The sequence below is a fragment of the Neodiprion pinetum genome, chromosome 5, assembly GCF_021155775.2.
Source record: "Neodiprion pinetum isolate iyNeoPine1 chromosome 5, iyNeoPine1.2, whole genome shotgun sequence".
Classification (NCBI taxonomy): domain Eukaryota; kingdom Metazoa; phylum Arthropoda; class Insecta; order Hymenoptera; family Diprionidae; genus Neodiprion; species Neodiprion pinetum.
Window position 1 is genome coordinate 34,205,004 of NC_060236.1, and position 22,548 is coordinate 34,227,551.

The window sequence follows — 22,548 nt, forward strand, 5'->3', positions numbered from 1 at the left end:
CACACCGTGACAGTCTCAGAGAACCGAACAATCAACTGCGCAAGCGTCGAATTTCTCGTCTATTTGAACAGGCTGGCCGATTCTGTCTAGTTTTGAGTTACGAGGTTAGGTTGACTTTAGAGAGGGTAAGCCTTCGATGGTCTAAAATCATACCTATTTTAAAGAGTTGTTTTTCAAGAAAATGAAAACACTTGGAGTAATTTGAGTTTAGGGCTTTATCATTTATAGTTTTAAATACATTTTAAAAAATTTTCATTGAATTAAGTTACAAAAAACGGCAGCTTTTGGATGTTCAGTTTCACGAGTCTGTCACAGTGTATCGTGGCTTTTGTTCTTCATAAGCTTGAAGTCAATTGATCGCGGCAACTTTTCCCTCATTCCTTACAATCTGTTATTTCTTATAGCCAATCACTGACGAAGTTAGGTGCGGTGAACAAATATTTGTCCTGAAAAAGCAAAGATCTAATATCCTCTTCGCGAAGATGTATTTTTTCTCTCGTTAGCAAACCTACAGTCTCCGTTCAGCTTTTGCGCGTACCCTATATATGTTTTGGTTGGGATTATCGCTGGATTATCCCTCTCCTCCAATGCTACGTTCTTCTTACCGATTTTTTGTCCGCTTCTTTTTTCCTCCTTTTCGTTAGTCTCGACATTTCTCGCGCAAATCCTGTTTGAAGAGTAGAAAATTTTTTTCTAAATATATTCGCACGTCGCACCGTGTCAGCGGTGACGAGAGGAGATTCAATAAAAACTAAAAAAAAAAAAAAAAAAAATTCCAAAAGAATATACAGTCTGGTGAGAAAGAAACGTAACCTGCATATCGTTTGTTTAAATTTCAGCTTTTGCAAGGCCAGCGGTGATTTCTCACGCTTATGGCCGCGCCTGCAGACAAGCCCTGAAAGGATAAAAATGAAAAACAAACCCCAGCTCGCTCTCCGCGCTGTTGTTATATGTGTACCTACTTTCCGAACTATAACGGCGATGCGGATTTTTTTTTTTTTGTTGCAGAGGAAATTCGCCGATGTCGTTATTCGCCCGATTTATATACAAGAATAAGGGATGTTTACTCTGCGGGTGAGTTTAAGCTTCTTAAAAATGGATTCAAGTTGCCCTCGAAACGTCCCTCGGCGTTTAAGGAAACCGTTGTTGTACCCTCGAGGCACCCTTGATTCGCCCTTCTCACAAACCTCAGGCGAAATTCGTGCCGCCGTGTAGGCACGCACCTTACTACCCACCCGGAGGCGTAAAGCATCGAGGCTAGGTCTACATCTGGGTGAAATTTCACAGGTTAATTCTACGGAGAGACGGCCCGTCGTTACATGGAGTACACTACCTACGCGTATTCGTTTCACGATGAAAATTCACCAAATTATTCAAGCGCAGCTTCACAATTCAGCGATGAAAAATAAAATTTTACCGGACAGAATTGAGCGTTTTTTTCTTTTTTTTTTCCGCCCCGGTAATTATAAATTCCGGTTTGATATAAATACTTGATATCTAAAAAAAAAAAAAAGAAAAAGATAGCGTAAGATAAAACCTTAACTGGTGTATAAATAATTTTAACACTAATTTATATTCAACACGCAGACACCTGTAACTTGAGCTCGTACAACGTTCAGCATATCTAGTTGCATTCGCAGCGGGGTGAAAAGAAAAAAAATTTAATTAGAGTTAAAAAAAAAACGTGGTCCCGAGATTCTTGATTCTACTGAATAAATTAATCAAGATGTAATGTACGTGATTGGAATTATGCGGCTAGCTAGTAAAATTCCTGTGTTCTTTTGTTTCTCATGCACAGAACTACGAGAAAACAAAACAATAGAAAAATATCATATCATATATATTTCCGAATTGACCACGAGTTTCTTCTGTCGCAATCTTCACGCTTTTGGTCTCAAGTTTTCCAGCGTTTCACTTGTGCAACAAGCCAACACTTTATGCATGTATAAAGTATAAAGTCCAGGCTCGTGCAGAAGGGATGAAGACTTAATCTCGGGGTCAAAGTTCGCCGACCTCATTTGTGTGATTTTATGCAACCTGTTCGTAATATGATATCGCAAGGAACAGCGAGCGTTGCATATTAAACGCTCACACTTATCCGATCGCATGACTGTGCCAGCAATCTCTTTTCAAAACGTATACCTGGAAGCTGGTAACGATGCAAAGGAGGAGGAAGGACAAGAGGGGAGAAAAAAGGGTGGAAGAAATATTGAAAACGCTATATGTTTCGTTGCAAAATCGTTTCCCATCGTTCAGCGTGGATCGTATATTGTTCGATCGATGTTCAAAGATCAGATTCTGGTCCATCTATTCTCGACGATCATTTATTATTTTATGAAAACGACGAAACAAGATTATCGAAATACACGAGCGAAACTTGAATCGTCGTTATTTACGGTAGGACAAATCCGAGATACCGTATTTTAGTTTCTGAAATTTCATTCAGGATACAGTCAAACGCAGGGATGAAATTTAAGACAAACTTTCGCGATAACAAACAGATAACAGCCGTCTTGTATCCGAGGGTATATTTCTATCGAACAAGTTTTTCCATTTAAATGTTTCCCGCAAACGATTAGGCGCGTAACGGACGATATATAATGACAATCGATGTCGATTTATGCGACGCCATATTCCCCAGAATTGAAGGGAGGAGAGTCGAAAGAAAGAAAGACAAAATGATCCGAACTATCGTTTGAAATATGTAACATCTGATCGACCTGTTTATTTTTTCAACTTTTTTCAAACTCTTACAATCAGATCTAGAACCATAAATTTTGTTGATGGAAATGAAGGAGGTAAAAAACGCTTTGAAATTTTTTTCAGACGTTCCAGATCCGCCAGGGCGGCCGTTGATAATGGCTTTCACATCCCGTTCGGTAAATCTCTCATGGGCAGCGAGTGCAAACTCGCACAACAACCCGATCTCCAATTACGTCATCTACATTCGGTGAGTGAGATAATAATTTAATCATTCGAGGATTTATTTCTATGCACAAAAGTGCCGGGGGTGCAAACCTCCACTCAATTTATGCGCATACACGTTCGCAGGAATATTACATCTACGCATGTATACCTGCGGCCCAACAGGCGGATAATTTTCTTCCGATACAAGGTACAACAAACCTCCAGGGATTTATTGTCACGGGAAAAAAGAACCAGAGGCAAAGAATTTATCGCTTCGCGCAATTTCGCCCTGCAGTCCTATCTGCCTGCGATAATGAAAACCGTGTTTAGGAATGTGTACGCATCAATAACCAATACGTCTCGGGTCCCCGCTGATGAAAATTCCTCTGATAAACTCAGGATTTTCAAACACTTTGGAAAAATAATTTAGAGCCTTGCGAACCGCGAACTGTGTGATTTTTCTACGTAATGTAAAATTTTCCTATAATTTTTCACGCGTAACTACCAAGTATCGAGATTCAAATTCGTCAAATTCTCAGTGGCTGGTCAAAATATCCCAGTCACAAAATCTCCCCAATAAAATTCTCAGCACAAAGTCCTCCCGTACAAGATTCCTGCTGAACGAAATCTCCCTTGAAACCCCCCTCCCCGTGCCTTACGAAATCATGGGGGAAATTTTGTGGAGGGGGGATTTTGTGCAGGGGAATGTGGCCCGGGGGAATTTTTTCGATGAGGGATTTTTTCAGAGGGGATTTTTAAATAAACCATTTTTTCTTTATCGCTAAATTATTTCCTTTCGGGATTCCTGAAACTTTTCCCAGTAGGAATGGTTTTTTTCTTTTTTTTTTTTTTATGCTTCGAAAATTCTCGCCTCAAACCGAGAAGCATAATTAGTATATCTTTAGCATATTCAATTGGGCTGTAAAATTGATCGATTGATTGGAAAAAAGGATTGATCGATTGATCGTAAAAACGATGAATTGAAACACCGATTGGTTGAAAAAATAATCGATCGATGTCTACGATTAATCGTTTAATCGCAGTAAAGAGAATATTCGTCCGGAAACTTGCATTAGATTAAGCAGTTCTAGCGAGGGCGCCGGTAGAAGCATCCGGAGAACGCACTCGCTTAATATCAATTCCGCACTTAAATGCTTTGGTGAAGAGGCGGCTGGGCGAAGCGAAGTGAGGCGAGGCGAGACGCGGCGCAACACTATCTCGTCAACTATTAAAGCAGCCCCTAATTGCTCGTACGTGGAACAGGGGTGATTAATGACATTTGCTCGAGGACTCTGTGTACACGCCGAACACGGTGTGCAACGGCGATGACTCTGACGTCGGCGAGATAATGCCCTCGAGAAATCTCGATCGAATATCTATGGTTATGTACGTACATACCGATTTGCACACGTGCGGAGTGTTTCCAAGCAAACGACGCAGTATACTGGGTTGCCTACCGCCAAGGGGAACAAATATCGGTAAAACAGGCCTGCCGAGTTATCGGTAGGTAGCGCGTTTAGAGTCCTCGCGAGTCAGCTAGAACTGCCCGTGTTGCCAAGTTGTATGGACTTGGCCAAGCGGTTGTTTCGTAGTTTATAACCCATGCCGAAACGTTCAGAAATTCGCGTTCCGGCGTCACGTTAAAGTTAATATACGACTTGACTTGACTGATGTGATAATGACTCGGTCGTTCTGTTTTACCGATATTTGTTCCCCTCGGTGGTAGGCAATCCAACATACCGCGGCGTTTACTTGGGAAGATCCTGTATAACGTAGCTCTGACTTGTGCAAGCGGCATGATTTTCCGCAATCTCCATTACACACTGCAGATTGCAGGTCTCCTGCTGGAACGAATCCGAAGGATTTGCCGCCCAGTCAGCGTATGACGTCTTTTCATAAACCAGCTACTACAAAAGCATCAACGGGGAAGAGAATACAAAAGAGATGTCGTGGGGCTTTTAGTGTACGTTTCGGTATATCTAACTATTAAAGAGACGAAGGAAGAAGTGGAAATTGAGAAAGGGGGCGGGATCCTTCTTTCTCATGGTTTAATTCTAGTACCGTATACCTCATATCTGCGTTAGGAAATATAATTAAATATTTTATTAACTTACCCAACTGGAGCACACACATATATATCCGTATAACTATGTATATATGTATATATATACATATAATATAGTTATACGGACTGGCCGAGAAAATCCATGCTCGTCTGCGAGGCTTGACTTAATTTAAAATTTCTTAGCTAGACTGCCGCCGCCGCTACTGCAGCTGCACAGCATGGGCTCATAAAGCTGCATTGCTGTTTTGTTTTTTGTTCGATTCAGGTTTTTTTATTTTTATCATTTTCTTCCCCGTCCTTTTTCGCTCCGGTTAATTGTGAGATATTTTATTTCCATTCCCCTTTCTCTACTTCTCATTCTTGTTCTTATTATTTCACCCACTTCTTTTCTTTCCGTAGTCTTCCTTTATAGGTATGTATAGTCTGAATATTTTTTCTTTTTATTTTCAATATTAAGCCGGAAATATATTCCGGAGTCCTGAATACGTGGGGTGGTTATTTTTATTTTCCTTCACAAATAGAGCCGGGTGCAGAGAGCCGAGAGAACGCGTTTTGTTGGAAATCTTTAATCATGTTTTTCACGGGGATAAGCCGGGATGATAAGTTGCGAGAAATATATCAGGGAATGTCGTTAGGGGTCGCCAAATATTGGAGTTTCCCTGAGAATTTTTCTTCCATATTCTCTCCTTCTCATTCCGTCGAGGGTTACCTTCTCTATTCTCTCTGCCTTTCTCTCCCTCTTCAACACACTCAAGCTCGATTTTCTGTCTTTCGCTACACCCGGGGTAAAACTATTGTAATACTTCAGGAAAGTTGGGAAAAATATTAGTTTTATAGTAAAGTTTCTAGTCAATGAGTTTAATTTGACCACTGGAAAATTCTTACGGGGAAAGTTGACGGTTAATTACCTCGTAATGAGCAGCCGTTATAACGGAGTCTGGCTGCTAATCAATGCTCACACTCACTCTCGCAGTATACCCAGAGCTGGAGTAGATAAATCAGTCACAGATTTTGATTTTTACATACATAAAGATATACATATATGTGTTTTTTTCTTTTGTTTAAACGATTGCTGCGGATTGTAATTTAGAGATATTTCAACATCATACAAATACACGAAAATGGAATCTTGTCGTAAAAAAGGAACGTCATTATCGACAACCTTGGTAGCATGAATATTTTCTGCAAACTTCTTCACTTTACTTTGTGTTTCTTTTTTTTTTTTTCTTACTACGCACGGCTTTTTCTGAAATTTCGTACAGAATTTGTACGAATTATTTTGGGATTAGATAAGAAATTGATGACCGAAAAAATATTTGAACAATAATCGGTAGCTGGACAAATATTTATACAGTAATGTACATTGAAGCCTTCCCTTTCCGGCTAACTTGTTTCCAATCCGAAACAAAATGCGAGTACGATTCTATACGAATTCCAGTCATTCATTGGCACATAATTCATATAGAACCGAACTTGCATTTTGTTTCGAAGCGAAAGCAAGGTAGCCGGAAGGGGAAGGCATCAATGAACATTACTGTACATGCTAAAACGAATGACTCAACAGAAATTAGTACAAGCGTCGATAACTGAACTAGAATTTGGACAAAAATCAACAGTTAGGTGAAGAATTGGGCAAAAAATTATAACCGGAATGGATAAAAATGGAAGAAGCACAATTAATTGTAGCAGAATAAATTTCTAAAGAAGACAAAGTAAGAGATGGAGATCGAATATTCGTTGTAATGTGTTCGAGGGTCGTGAAGAGCGAGACAAGATTTCCATGGTATAGGGGTTGCATCCTGCAGTTGAGAGAGGCACGAGACTGAGAACAAAAAATGGCCTCGATCGGATCATCGATAAATTTGGAATCCGGTAAGGAAACTTTGATCTGAAAAGGGTGGAGGAGTAGACATTTTAGTTTCATTTGATCTTCGGTGGTTCTCCGACAATTGATAGCATTCATTCGGATATTTTAGGAAGGGCCCAGAATCGCTTAACGGAAAGCTAGGTCATCTCCTCCACCTCCTCCTCCTCCTGCTCGACACGATTCCTTCCCCCTTAAAGGATTTCTGACCTCACCGAAGCTCTTTATTTCCTGTATGAAATCCAGAAAAGCGAATCCCCCTCCTAAATTTCGTTATCGCACACCCAAACCCATAGATTAATTCTAGAAGAATCAGTCTCAAACTCATCCTGTAGTTAGTCCTGCGTCCTCCATTCAGCCCTCGCACATCCTTTTTGAATGCTACAATGCGATATTGCTTATTGGCAGTTCGGCTGCGGGATTCCACCTTCGAAATATTACTACCCTTACAAGATCTTCAAGGCGATCGTGACGTCGTACCAATGACTCTTCTTACAAGTAAAGTATCCCAGGTCCACCTCTTCGATTTGATTCCTTTCCTAATATGTTACAGTGGACTAGAAACTAAGCGACACGTATTTTTTTTTACCTGCCACTAAACAATTCAAGGGGGTGAAACTACCCTTCAAAGTTGGGCATGTCAAGGGACGATTTGGCAGTTGTTTTTTTTTTCTCTTTAATGGATAAATTACATTGTTCATTTCTCGTTATGAGAAAACTTTTCCAATTGGATTGGTTAAAAAATATTATGTTCTTGTAAGTGAAACCGCCAAATCGCCCTTTGACATGCCTTACTTTGTAGAGTGGTTTCACCTCCTCAAAGTGTCAAGTGGTAGGTAAAAAGAGTACACGTCGCTTAGTTTTCAGTCTACTGTAACATATTACAAAAGACATCAAGTCGCAGATATCAACCTGGAATACCTTCCTCGTTAGTTTCGAGAACGAAAAAATTTCCACGGCTACCTGAAGGAATTTCTCGCCGAGTTCGGCGCTGTCTCGGCTTAAAATTTCAAACGAATTAAACGCCCGCGTCGTCTTGTTCCCGCAGTTACTTCACCCTACAAGCCCTGAGGGACGCCGCGTTGAATGTTAGCCCTTTCAAGGGTCTCCAGCAGCGGAGGGATTCCGGTCGAGATAAATTAGGCTGATCCGTTACTCCGGAGGTCCGTCTGCAGCAGCATGTCTACATTCACGGCTCTACGAACGCTCTTTGAACTCGAGTAAATTGGCTTCGTGTTAAATCATTTTACGTTCAAGACGGACGCACCTGCAGATTTTATAATCCGTTCGCGCTTGGGACTGGCGTTGTTTAATTTATTTGAGCAGAAGAACGGGTGCAAAGGCCCGGGACTGATCCATAGATTATCTGTCACTCCGCGCAAGTTTGAACTCGGCAGAGGATGGAGGGAGCAAAAAATTAAGCACAGTTCGATGGTCGACGCGTTCCGCTCAATAAAAGGGGTTTTAAACACTCGACTAGGTAGCCGCGATAAAGTAAGCATTTAAGCGCGTCAAATAAATCTTCCTCAAGCTTGTAAATCACCTGGTTCTATACGCGAAAGCTCTAGTTTCGACTCCGCGAATTTTACGTAGGTAGGTAGGTAGGTATATAAGAGCGCCTCTGCCCGCCGACCTACGGGATCTGTAGTCGCGCTCGTGACTTATCGGCGCACACAGTTTGCGCGCAGCTCTTACACACCCAGGCTCGCAGGCAATAAAATTCCCCATGCATCACCGTCGAGGGTTGAAAACAGGCTGATGAACGATCGGCCTCCTCGCACCGCGAGCCCCTTCGGACCTCAAGTTCAACCTCCGAAACCGCGACCTAACAGCGCCCTCACTCCCGCAGCAGTGACATTCTTTACGCTCCTCTTCAGCTATTATTTCATTCGCTAACGAGCTCTGTCAGCTCCCGCCATTTCCTCTTCGACCCCGCGGTGCAGGAGTCATCCTTTTCCACACTGTATGCTCATCCTGGCGCTGCAGTTAGCCTCCTGCACGCTGCTTCCAGTTGGGTCACCGAAAAAACTTTACTGATTAATTTTATGGCGCTTTCTTCCTGCCTTGCTTACTCTCAATCCTTCTCGATGATCGATCGATGTTACGTGCAGGATAATCGTTATTATACACACCGAGAGGAAATGGTGAAACTTGATTAACGTCATGTCGTACTCCTACCTTTACCGACCGAGCAAACTCCCCCATTTTCCTACGTAGAATGAACAAACGCACAATGTTGAATGAAAACAGTCTCACGATAGCTCGTTTTGACTCTTTAATATTTCCAGAATGGCAATGCGTATCTCAACTATGCACTTTTTGGTCCCTGAAACGTGAGAAATGTGGAAATAGTAACAGGTGTTAAAAAACCACACATTTTTTTGACGATTTTCGAGATACGAATGACTCTCCTGAATGTGACTAATAAAGAGCGATGCACCGTCAAAATTTTAACCCTTTTCGTTTATTATAGGGAGAAAAAGGGTGATTTGCTCGGTTGGTAAACGTAGGAGTACTACATAACCTTAAGTGTCCGACTGCGCAGGCGCAAGTTTTGTCCTACTTTCGTACCGGTTGGCCACCTCGTGTTTCAGCTGGCGAAACCGACTTTCGGAGGTTATTGTAGGTTATGCGGATTATCTTAAGTTGAGCAGATCTCAAACAATCGATGTAGTGATTTGAGAAGGCTCGGTAAACATTTATTACTAACTGACCGATGACTGATGACTGCTACCGAGTCATCATAACAACATAACTTCAATTCGTCTCTCGACACGGCAGAGTTTGACATCTCATGCCTCGTTTCGAGTAAGTTGGCTCCCCTGCCTTGCAGACGAAAATATTGTCGTTGTACGATCTCGCCGACCCACAAATTCTAATTATTTCTCTCATATGCACTCAGCCTGCAAATTTTCACCGTTTCGTCTATCTATAAACTTTCGTCGTATACCGTAGTGTAAACATCCGAAGATTGAAGTCAATCCGCAGCTCCTCTATTTTGTTGCACTTGATTCCGGCCGCCGATCTTCATCCAAGCTCCGAAGCAATCGCATTCAATGTCCTTCCGTCCATCCGTGCACTTCCAATTAATCGAAAGGGCGGTCCGCAATTTGCCATCAATGTGTAGATATATATACATGGTATACATATATATACACCGACACATACATAGAGAGACACAATATACAGTGCTGCACATGCAGCTGGTCCAGAAATCTATGTTGGCGTCACCGAGTGTGTATGATCAAGGCAGCAGCATCGCAGTTTCATCCTACCGAATGCATTCGGTGTACACCGAACTCGTTCGAATAACGATGCAGCGCCGGCAATTCGAATATCGAACAATTCCGTTAAGACAGATTAATTGTGGGTGTGCGGCCAGCAGACACGCATCGAAGTGTTGGTATGCATTCATGGATCTATGGAGTGCGGGAATAATTATGGTGGCGTGTCCAGAGTTCCCAATTAAAGTTCATCCATTACTCTCGTTACTCTACAGCTATAAAATCCACCTCCTCGTCAAAAAGCCCATTTTCACATGCATCTGCATAATCCGATATAATCGGCGCCGACATTTTCTCAACGGATGGCGCTGATGATCAGCACTGTGATTCTTATTGTTATCATTACCATTATTATTATCAAGGGTATAAAAGACGCTGCCATATTTTATTCACCTGTAAAACGAGGTGCAAGGTGAACTGCAGCTCTTAAAACGGTTGACTGCTGGTGGGATGTCTTCGAGGAGACGGGGAAAGAGAGAGGGAGTGGGTAAAAAGAAAAAAAAGGAGGGGAAAAAGGAAAGGGAAAGAAAAGGAGAGGAGAAAAAACGTGACTACGCCGAGATACGGCGAAGGTAATTCACCATGTATTTCCAAGACTTGGTGCTCAGTTGAAGACATCTCGAGCTGGAAGGGCCCTTCTCTCGTTCATCCCCCCCCCCCCTCCCGCCCCCCGCCGCCACCTCGTCCCGCCGCTGCGCCTCTTACATTCTCTGGTGCTTTTTTAACCTCCCCTTCGCCTTATAGTCCGGCGTAAAAAGTAGCGTCAATAAATTTGGAAGGAGGTGGACTGCATGCCTGACTGACTGCCTTTCGTTCCAATAGTTCATCACCCGCTGATCGATCAGAATTTTTTTTTTTTTTTCTGTTTCTTATTTTGGAAACACGTATATTTCACCATGCTTGTGTTACATACTCTATTATACATGAAATACACATATTCAGAGTAAATGTATCTCCATGGCAGCTAATATTTGCATGGTAATTAAAAATCTATTACGTCAAATATTTGAGCGTGCACAATTAAAAATAAATCAAGGGCGGGAGGGAGGAAGGAATTTCAATTAATAACGTTATACTATCATCGTTGCATAACAAGCATTGTTAGAATTTTGTTATACATAAAAGATGATAACCCATTATTATCGAAATCCAACCGCGATGCTATAATGATGAAGTTTTTCGCTGACGGAAAAACAGCCGATAATGACAATGGTATAATGTGTGGTAATAAAGTGGCAGGTGTTGGTTATCGGTAAACGGAACGAATAGCCGCGAGATGGTCTGTCTGACTGCAGCGGATGTCGGAGATCTTGGAGAAGAGAGAGTGCCCGAGATGATCCTGAGGGAATCCGCTCTTCTGACCTCTCAGCTAATTCCGGAAATCCCGAGCTATTGCCATGTTTATGCGAGCGCTGTGCCCAACTCGGGAGAAACAAGCCGGCCATTTCAAAGATTAGACAGAAAACTTAATTATAAAGATTCTGATTGGCTGGACGCTTCTGGGATTTGTTTTTCGAGCACAGCTATCCGCGATCCTCCTCGACTCCTTTGTACTTCTACACCGCGTCCCCATTCACCTTTAACGCTATAGAACGAAATTAACCTTGTGTATTCTGACCTTATATCGATACTGGAAAAGCTCACCGCTCGTCTCTAATTTGTCCAATTTTTTCTTTTCTCTCTCTCTTCTTTTGACCCACACGCTATATCGCTTTGTCAAAAGTTTTATCTGTCTATCTGTCTATCTATTTATCCGTCTACCTATATGTCTACCTATCTGTCCACCTGTCTATCTATATGTCTGTCTGTCTATCTATCTATCTATCTATCTATCTCGCTCACACACTATCTCGCCCTCTCAAAAGTTTTATTTGTCTATCTATGTATCTATCTATCTATCTATATGTCTATGTATACGCCTACCTATCTACCTGCCTATCCGTATGTCTGTCTAACTATCCATTTATCTATCCACTCGTACAGCTACATGCCTGCATAACAATCTATTTCCTCTATCCATCTGTCCGTATATCAATGTATTTAACAATCTATCCGTCTGTCTGTCTATCTATTTGTCCGAACTTTCCTTTTCATACGCGCTCGCAATGAAATTTTTCATCCATTAAGCTTGTACGACTGGGTAAATACGTACATTCTGCGCGTCAAAATATCCGTTGCTGTTCGTACACTTTGTTTTTCATGATGCATGTTCGATCACCGCGTGAGAGAGATTTGACAACGCTGCGAAATGTTTGTCGAACAATTTTGGTTTATTTTTCTCGTTTTTTGGGTAGATTCTGGTTTGTCGTGTCCAACTGGTTCGACGTGCAACGTACCGTGAAAAACTACAAACCAAATGCATACAAACGAGTACATACGTATTCGCGAATAATTAATTTACATCCCGAAACGCGCGGCTCGCGTTTCAACTTTTTCCTGTCAACTACTCAATTTTCATTTTTATCCGGCCACACGGCTGCTGGATGCTCTTAATTTGTTGATTACGGCTCCAGTTGTTATGGTCACCGACAGTTATCGACAGTGAGTATCGCTTTACAAAATCGAATCGGATTCCTAATCGATGCTGGCAGTACGGTAGTAGCAACGGCTGATTTTATTTCTCGTTCACACAAACTGCCATCGGCAGAGTGATGGGAAAACAACAAACTTCGCATCGATACAACATTACCCACGCAGAATACATATTCTGCGAAACATAACCTTTGTTACACTTTCATTATTCTCCGTACTTATCACATTTTCATTCCATCAAAGAGAAAAGAGAATACCATTAATATCTTCGTCCAACCGAGGATTTCGCGACGATATGAAATGCCTTTATGTGCGGATAAATCCGTTTAAATTTCTCTCGCAGGCTACTGGCAGAATCAGGGATCACTCGCATCTATCCGCTTACGGTAATGAGTCACGACTAGCCCTTCGACGTTTAATGATAATTTTCGGATATCAAACAGACCGTCAGAATTATCGATAATACGTAACGGTATATACGTAGTTACATATATATATATGTATGCGAGCATCACGTGTGTGCATCCGGGATCGAGTTTGCTTTTAACGGTGATGCAAAATTTATCACCCCCTTTCCCAATCCGCTCCCCCCTCACGCCTGCCTGCATGGAATTATCTGATTTAATTCAATTTTCGCCGATTGATTTTTCCCCCGCTGATTTTCAACAGGCAATTATTATCTGCTGAGCGTGTGTGTGTATATATATATATGTATATATAATTCATGCTCGTTCCGGAATATGATCTCCACTATGGACAACATACATCGATCAACTGAATTCGCTCAAACGAAGATCCTCGTTCAACTTTGAACGAACTTTGCTGTACGTATTATATAATAGATAGTCGCGATCGAGGATCTCAACTTGAGCGGAGGTAAGAGGCTGAAAAAAAGAAGTAAAAAAAGAACAAGATCACTCCAATTTCGTTATAACGAAAATGTTGAGATCTTTCACGGTTGTTAATCAAAACGAATTTGAGGATGTTCAGGCGGTACGGCTCACGTGAAAATAAGTCGTGCAAAAAAATAATAAGACCAGGCGTTACGAAGTTATACTCAAGTTCATTAAATTGAATATTGCGATGATTGGAAGAATCTATTCGCAGTATCAAAATTGAAGTAAAAAAGGTTCAGTGTATACGGTTAAAGAAATAAAAAAAGTAAAAAAAAACTAGTATGTTCGTTCGATTTCACTTTACGTTGAACAACGCGTTTCGGAGCGAAATCTGTACAGCTAGAACCTTATTATACCTATAACTGCAGGAAGTCGAAGAAGTTGTAGAAGTAGCGACAAATCCGTGCCAATATCGCTCCTCTCTATATACCGACGTGTATAATATAACCTACTGCAGCCGGTAGAGAAGCTTACGGTGATTATCTTTGACTGGTTCAGCTCTGCGGTTAGTTTCTCCCGGTAGGATTATCTCCAGGTCTTCCACGACTCCCGATATACAGCGGGTGTGTTGGTGGGTGGATATGCACCCATCCACCACATCCTATGTGTATTCACGTATATAACCTGCACTGTACAATGTAACGGCACGTACACACCCTCCGAAATCCCCGTTACGCGTACTCCGAGTACCTACGTCGATATTATCTTCGAGTAATAGTTTCGTTCGGGGTTACATTTGAATGCGGACAGAATTTCGAATGGCGTTGGCGCTCCTTTGGCCCGGTGATCACTGGCGAAAATTTATATTTCCGAAACCCAGATAAAAATTTCTTAACCGAATTTGCATGCGCGATGTGAAGTTTTTTTCCTTTTTTTTATCGAGAATACAACGAAAAATTCTGATAAATGCTTGTACAGGAATTTCCTAAACGGAATGTGAGTTCTTTGCAGAAAGGAGATGCCTGAATGATTAAAACTTTTACGTAAATGATACCGAACGGTACTTTCACACAAGTGTAAGAAAATGTTATACATTTCTGAAAAAATTGTTGATTCTTTTTTTTTTCTGTCTTCAGCAGAGAACGTTAATGTGATTCAGAGAACGCAAGAAATGCAATATGCTCGCGTTTTATCAAGTATCTCGTATATTCGCAGCACGCGTTACTTCGTATATGTCATAAATTTTCGCACGTCACCTTATTTGAGAAAGATTCTAACCCCTTAGTGACGTTGACTAGGGACTTTTGCCTTGAACGAGCATTGCCTGACTCCCGCTAGATGGCGAAAGAATCCAGCGCCTAGTGGGATTTACTAGTAATATTTGCGTCGAATGATAATTGCGTAACTCCCGCTAGATGGCGAAACGGCGCCGCGGGGATTCTCGCTAGAAGAATACGGGATTTAAAAACGCTGAACGATATTCTTTAAGCGTTAATCTCCGTCGTTCGGAAATTCCGTGAATCCTGCAGATTGCAGTCAGATTTATGCGTGTCATATATAACATCGGGCACTAGTGCAGTAAAGCATTTCGTGCTAGCCAGGGCATAAATAACGTGAAATTACGCCCTAGTTAGGTATATAAGCAGGAAAAAATCCCCCCCAGGAATTCTGCAACAGGGGCGCCCAGCAGCGAATAGTGGCCATGGCATAGGTATACGTCAGATAATAATTGTCATAAACCGAAAATTATGTGCTGGAAGTAACCTGACAACCTTCCTTTTCCTAGCTGCCCGAGTTTCCAGAATTTTTCCATTCTTTCCCCTATCTCTGTCCTTTTCTCTATCCCTCTCTCTCTCTCTCTCTCTCTTTCACTCTCAACGATTTATACACGATCCCGTGGAGTTTTGACGATGCCTATAAGAGGGAAGATTGATCGCCAATGGGGGGTCGAAACGAGGGAAAGAAATTGTTTCTTCTCCTTCCCCCTCTCTCCTTCTATTCAGTTCTCAGCTTTTTGTTAAACTCTTCGTTACAGCAATTGCTTGAAGGTAATAGCTGTACGGAGAGCAAAAAAAAAAAAAAAAACTGCACAATATTTGGGAATATGGATGAAGTACTAACAATAACCTGTGTAACAGAATTATTTCAAACGAATTTCTTCCGGAACAACTGGGAGATGGAGAGTTGAATCTTCCGGTGTTAATAAACCTTTAAATACACCGTAATTCGTTTCCTATACAGGTGCGTGTATATGCACGGAGTTATGTGTATGTGTATAGAGTACGTATACTCGTATACCTGCAGCTAAACGGGAAGGAAGATATACAATCGACCTTTAACTTTTAACGACCATTCCGTAAACAAAACTCGAACGTCAGTAAATATAATTACTATAATTAAAGGCAAACATATACTCATTATTTGCCTTTTTCCGGGGTTAAAAGTCCCGCGGTGTGGGCTCGTTTGATTTATTTATACAACTCCTGCGGCAGCTCACGGCGTCCCGCGTTTCTTTAATCGGTCGGCTTAAGCTTGTTAAGAAACCTCGCGAGGTGAAATCAATACTTTTCCGTTTACTTTATGGACAAGGTGGTCGCGCTTCAAGTATTTGTCAAATTTTTCTAATCGTAAGTTAGAATTCTTTCCTTAAAAATGACTATTAAAAATAAATATACTTGAAATGTGAACAAGAGCTTCGATGTCGATTTTTTTTACTTCGAATCACTTTGAAGTGGCAAAAAATCTAGCTTACTCGATCTAGTATCTTTCACTCTATAGTATTCTACCAATTCTACCACAACAGTTAATTTTTCAACATTAAACCGATCTAGATTTTGATCAACGAACAGCATCATTCGATTCATTGAGGAAAAAAACCTTTTGTCGTAAATTTCTGAGATGTACGCCTAAGGCGGAAAGTATTTATTTTCAACTTGCTAACCTTCTTCTTCGGAGAAAAAAAGAATATACACGTCGACGGAAGACAATCCATTACACCGAGACTGGGTGCAGATTTTTTTTTTTTTCTTTCCACTTTTTATCAATTAATTTATTTCTTGTTCCGAATAAGCGAAGTTACGTTCCAAAGTCGTTTCTGTACTTTAAATACGGCGGCGGGTAAGCATCTGTATTTAAGTGAAAACAATTCGAAAACCTCGATTAGTATTAAGACACCCTAATTTACGTTCGGCAAACGGATAAATAAATGAAGAGAAAAGGAAAACAAAGAATACGAAAATATAACAAAAATACTCGTTTTCCTCTTTCAGCAGAACGCGTGGAACGAGGGCAGGGAATAAGTACCCACTGTTTCCTTATTCATTATTTTCAACAAGTTGAAAGCTTTTCCCAATTTTGTAACCGCAATTATGGCGATACGAAGCTCTTCGAAATCCCGACTCGCGCATTCATCTCGGGGGCCTATCAAACTTTTAAAGTTTACTTATATTTGTTATAACATCGCCCCGTGCAAACCGATCAATAAAGTAATCTAAAATTCTCTCAATGTTTTTGATTAAACAGCATAAATTATACATTCAATCCGTTGAGCGATTTCAACTTTTTACTCCTGTAACGCGTGTGTATCTATATTACGTGTCATCGTGTGAGCATCGAGACAAATTAAGGATAAATCTACATCCCCACCGCCTGAATCAGAAGTTGGGTTAAGTTGAAAACCCGTTTTAAAAATTCGCAGAGATAAATGAAGTAGACGTGTTTAATTATTCCGAATACTCGTAATTACAGAACCCTATTCTCAAATTTTCGATACCTTAGCTTGTGGTATTCGAATCTGCCCAAATTCATTCCGATTACACGGTAGGAATGTTGTTTCATTCGCGTTCACTGTCATTTGCGGAAGAAACAATATTCCTGGCGATTTTTTCGACTATTTTCATCTCTTTTTCAAACAGCCGCACATTTCTCGACCCAATGTTTTGGCCTGAATTTTGAATCCGAAGACAGAATTTGATCATTTCTAAATCCAAGACGTTGGATCCAATATGGCGGATCCCATACGGCGGACGTAGAATCGAAAAAACTATCAAAATTCGATGACTCTGACCGAAACTTGTTGCTCGGGGAGTTTCGGGGTTATACGAAGTAACAAAGTTGTAAATAAACTGTGACAAGGCTAGGAGATGTAAATTTTTGAAGTGGGACTGCGAAGGGTTAAACATATTAAACACTTTTGAAATGAAAAGAAAACGAACAACATCGTAGAAAACGATGTTCGCGATAAGATCGCGGAGTCGTTCGGAGAGATAAGAAAAAAAAAAAAAAAAAAACGAGCACAAAATTAGACAAGACTTTCATTTGCTTAATACAATTCGAAAAGTACTCACCTTATACTTCTCGCTTCTCGAGTTGGTTATGTATATAAATACCTCGACACTTAAGTGGATACAAAAGGGTGAAGATTCTCCGAGGTCGGAAAGCTCTTCTCTCAGCGGCTCGCCGTGTTCTGTAATAAAAGGTTCGCCAAGTGGTTAATTGCTCTTATTTAGTAGGATATAATCCCATTTACCACACGTTTTTGAACCCTTGCAATTATACAAGTGGGCTTTGAATCCCCGGCGCGAATGGGAATAATTAACAAAATTAGCGCCAGATCAAGCTGCTAATCCCATCCGATATCCTCCCGTATCAGTTAACCTTTCGGCTCCCGCGCAGCGTCCCAACGTTTTGCGATTCTTCCAGCGCCATTACGTTATATTTACCCGGGAAGGGTTATCAGTTTTCCAAATTTCACTTTTCTCGGTTTCTGTTTGACCTTTTTTTGGTTTTTTTTTGGTTTTTTTTTTTGGAAAATAAACTTCGAGACGAGGCAATCTAAGAGAGAGAGAGAGAGATAAAATGGAGGACAGGGGGGGGGGGGGGGGGAGGAAAACCCTGGAGGGATAAAATGAGAAAGGAGACTTTGCTGCTGCCCTATGCATCATCTGTAATTAAGAAATGCCACGCACTGTTCAAGTATTCCAGCCTTAATCCAGGGAAATGAAATTAAAAATTATGAAAAGGTCGGAGCGGGAGAAAGAAAAAAAAATTTAAGCTTAAATTTACCGCAACCCCGCACTTTTTCCCCCATTTTACTATACGCTCAAAAAATCTTACTATATTACAAGGGAAGACCTAACGAATTTCGGCCGGCTTCTCAGGGTTAAAGTTCTCATTTTACTGCGATTTTTAGAGGTTCAAGGGGTTCGTGAAAACCACGTTAATCAATTTTTCTTGCATTCTCGAATCGAATCTTTGTCTTCAAATTTCTAGCACTTCCTGTCGTCGTCGTCGTCGAGAAAAAAAAAAAGAAAAGAAAAGTGTAACCTAGTATATTTTTCGTGTAAAAACGTCTGATATTTCCAAATTTGAAATCTATTTTAAGCTAGATCCTCAGAACTTGACGAAAATTCGTATATTTCCGAAAAAGAAGAAAACAGTTTTCACGTTTATTTATTTTTGTTTTTAGTGAAAAATTGGACTTTTCGGAGTGTGTCGCGAATTTATGCAAGTTGGACTGAAATCGGATCAAAGTTGAATCGTTATATACATATATATAAACATTCCAGGGATCATGAATTTTCTGACGAGAATATATCATACATTTATTTCGTACCCCTCGTTTGAGATAATTTTTTTCACAAAAATTAACAAATGAGCTACTTTCTTCGATTCGTCGTTTCAAGGCTGTTTTTGACGCTTTTTTTTTTGTGGTTTTGACCCATTGTCCGTAAACGGGCCTGGAATGATTTACGCTTATCCAGCTTTGCGCAGCTAGTAAATGCACATAGGTATGTGCCTATGTTAACCGACTATTGATCAAGTATGTACAAACCAATTAATGCTGAACCTCACGGCTATTCATCTACATTAATAATTATGCTAAGCCCGAGTATCCGTCCTTCGCGCAACATTTCGGCGAATCCCAAGCTCTATGCGTATACCTACCACCGCTAAGGATTACATACAAATTATTACATCCTGCTACCCGATCTTAATTATACCTGAGTTACACCTTCCCGCCTATTATAACAATAATCGCTGTGATAATATATTACGAAATTTCGAGTGTGTCGAAATGTAATAATAATGCTTGTCCGCACCGCCTCGTTCATTTTTTCACCACGCGGTCACGTATTTATTCGATTATTCGCTCTGTATTCAAACGAAACGTTTACCTCTAACGGACTTGCCGTCAACGTGGACATCGTGGATTTTATAGGTAAGAAATTAATACCTTTTGTTTCTTTACAAACTGCGCGATTTCTTCTACCCCGGACGAAAAGTCCAAAGGAAAAGATTCGAAGCAAACGAAAGGTTTTTATTGTTTTAAATTATGGTCGTTTTACAACAGGTTCTACATAGTTTCGATGCCTGTCCTTTGGACTTGACTCAATTTTTGCAACTAAGACAGTATTTATCGAAGTAATTATCGTTTCATTTTGCTTTATAATACAGTACAATATTGATTTTGAGAGATAATATTTAAAAAAAGAAGCCAATCACGTTTGGAATATTCCTTAAAAACTACTTACGAATACTTAACAGCTAATTGGTTCTAATTTTTGTACATTGTCTTGTGTTTCTATTTCTATGCAAGAATTTGTTTGTCGATAATGTTTGTTGTTCTATCACCCAAATGTTCGCACATTCTATAATTCAAGATATTACTTACACGACGCGTTGCAGTTATTTTATTTCCGAAGTGACGCAGGATCCCTGGATTCAATTTGGAGACGCCGAAAGGTTTAATCTGCTCCCCAATCAGCGGTTGATAAGCGGATTCAGCTTTGTTCTGGAGCTTAAAAGCGACGACGGAATTTCAACATTATCAAACTGTTATCAAGCTTAAGCATTATGTAACTTCGTTACGCCAATGCGGTGATGTAACCCGTTTGTTTGTTTTTTTCATCTGCTTTGTTATTATTCTCTCAATGTAAAATACCGCAGGATTTTAATAATCGTGAAAATACCAATTTCCAAAAGTTCGCTACCACACACCATTAACAGAGGTTACTTTAACGCCTCCGTTAACAACGAATATGTCGTGTGAATTCGGCGAATTCCGTCTCTGTGTTAAATCGAGCCAAAACCGAGGGTCGAATTTATATTCAACAGTTTTTTTCTCTCCTCAATCGATATTTTTTCCATTCGGATATTGATGAAAAAATTATTTCCGACGATTCGTCGAACAATGCGATTATTTCGCAAATAACGTTCGGCATCGGTCTGCGATTAATTATTACTAATGAAATAAATTGTCTCGTTCGATCTCGCGCGAAATTTTTGCGCTCTGAATGAATGTTAAAAATTTATGGAATGCACTCCAGTCGGGTATCAAATTTGTTGAAAGAAAATTGCGACGATACAGAGGGCCAAAAATTTTTATCAAAGCTAATCTAGTTACGACTAATTGTAACTGAAAAATTCCTCGTGATACTTATACGTGGCAATGTTATTAAAACACTGAATTTTGAGTGTGAAAACCTCGTTCTGATAAAAAGATCAGAGAAATCGTGTCGTTCTGAAATTTTTTTCTTAAAAAATTCACAATGCTTGTGAAAAAAAAAATTGTCCGAGTTGAATGTCCGATGACGACAACGATTTATTTCTTGCAACGATTCTACGTATCGGATTTTCTTCTGATCGGTCCAAGAAAAGAATCCTCGATTTATAGCCCACTCAACGAAGACTCAATGAACAGACTAAAATATTTCCCATAAAAAATGGTCGACTGTACGTTTTTTTTTTTTTTTTTATTCAGAAACATGTTTCAACGGATTTTTTTCTAAATATGTTGGATTCAACTTGATTAGATCAAGGTTCGGTATTGAATCCTTTTTCATCTGTAACGTTTTTCATCGCACGAAGAGTATAATTCTATCATTTCTATCGAGTCTACTTGTTTTTCTCCGTATCGTCGAAAATATTGATAAAATCTTAAGGGATGGCTGAATTTTCTCAAGTCCGTTTTGCTTAAGGGAGGGAGGCTTAAGCAAGCTTGAGCTCCGGCAGAGAATAACCCTGAACGGGACGAAGCAACCGATAGGGAGTATTTCGGGTGTCTAAGATGTTATTGGGCGGGTTCATAAATTCCGTGAGATTAGCAACCGACCGGGAATACTCGGGAGGCGAGGCTCAAACCTCGGGAGAGGAATATCGGCCTCTTCAAGATACCGGCTTAAAACCGTTTAATCGTATTACCACCACGGCGAATATCAAAACACCACGGCTCGCGTTCGAACCAGTTTCCAAATTCTAGCCATTTTTGAAAATTGTGATAAAAATTTTATCGTCGATGGCTGAGAAAAAAGACTCCGGAGCTCTTCTGATATCTGTAAAAAAAAAAAAAAAGGGAACTCTCGATTTTTACTATTTTTTTTCTTCAAATTTTCAATTAGTTACAAATGATTTTTTTTTTTTTGCAATGTTTTAAAAAACTGTAATTTTCACACAATTTCAACCCTAGAACGGTAACCAGAGATTATAGCGCAACCCACGCGAATTTAAATTTTCCGCCAAAAAACAACAGCTTACGTTTTCGACTCGAGAAAATCAATTTGAAACATCCATCTTCAACTTTGTTACTTTTTTTTTTTTTGAATTTACGCAAGCAGTTTTTTGACTCGCGTGATTCTTTGAAAAAAAAAAAAAAACGAAGAAAATACGACGCTGTTGGACCCTTGACGACATGACGTATCCAAGGGATGGAATTTACAAGATTGGGGCGTTTTTTCACCCCCCCCCCCCCCCCCTCCCCCCCTCCGTTACCGGAACGGGTAGAAAAAATATCGTTACCGTTCTAGGGTTAAATCAATGAAATCGAGGATGGAATGGAATAATCTTCGATCTGTATTCGGGGAATTCGGTCTTCTTTTTTTCGCAAAAAATTGATATCGCCTGAAATTTCATGGAACACTTCGCTCAATCTTCGGTAACCGCGAGGTGACTGAGAATAAATGTTTTTACACCCTCGGCCGAGACCCGTCTGGCCTCAACCGGTATTGCAATTAGGGCAAGCGTTTAACCCACGGTCCCGACCCTTTTTGCAATAATTAATAC

At 40.4% G+C, this 22,548-nt stretch overlaps 1 protein-coding gene across 3 annotated transcripts in view; it reads left to right on the forward strand.

Moving 5' to 3' along the window:
• The window catches only part of LOC124218834 (Protein tyrosine phosphatase 99A), a 303,594-nt gene that overhangs the window by 216,940 nt on the left and 64,106 nt on the right, over window positions 1-22,548 (forward strand). For all 3 annotated transcript variants that reach the window (XM_046625692.2, XM_046625693.2, XM_046625694.2), the window contains exon 3: window positions 2,827-2,950. In XM_046625692.2, coding sequence (XP_046481648.1) covers window positions 2,827-2,950 — 124 coding nt within the window. The remainder of the gene's footprint in view (window positions 1-2,826; window positions 2,951-22,548) is intronic.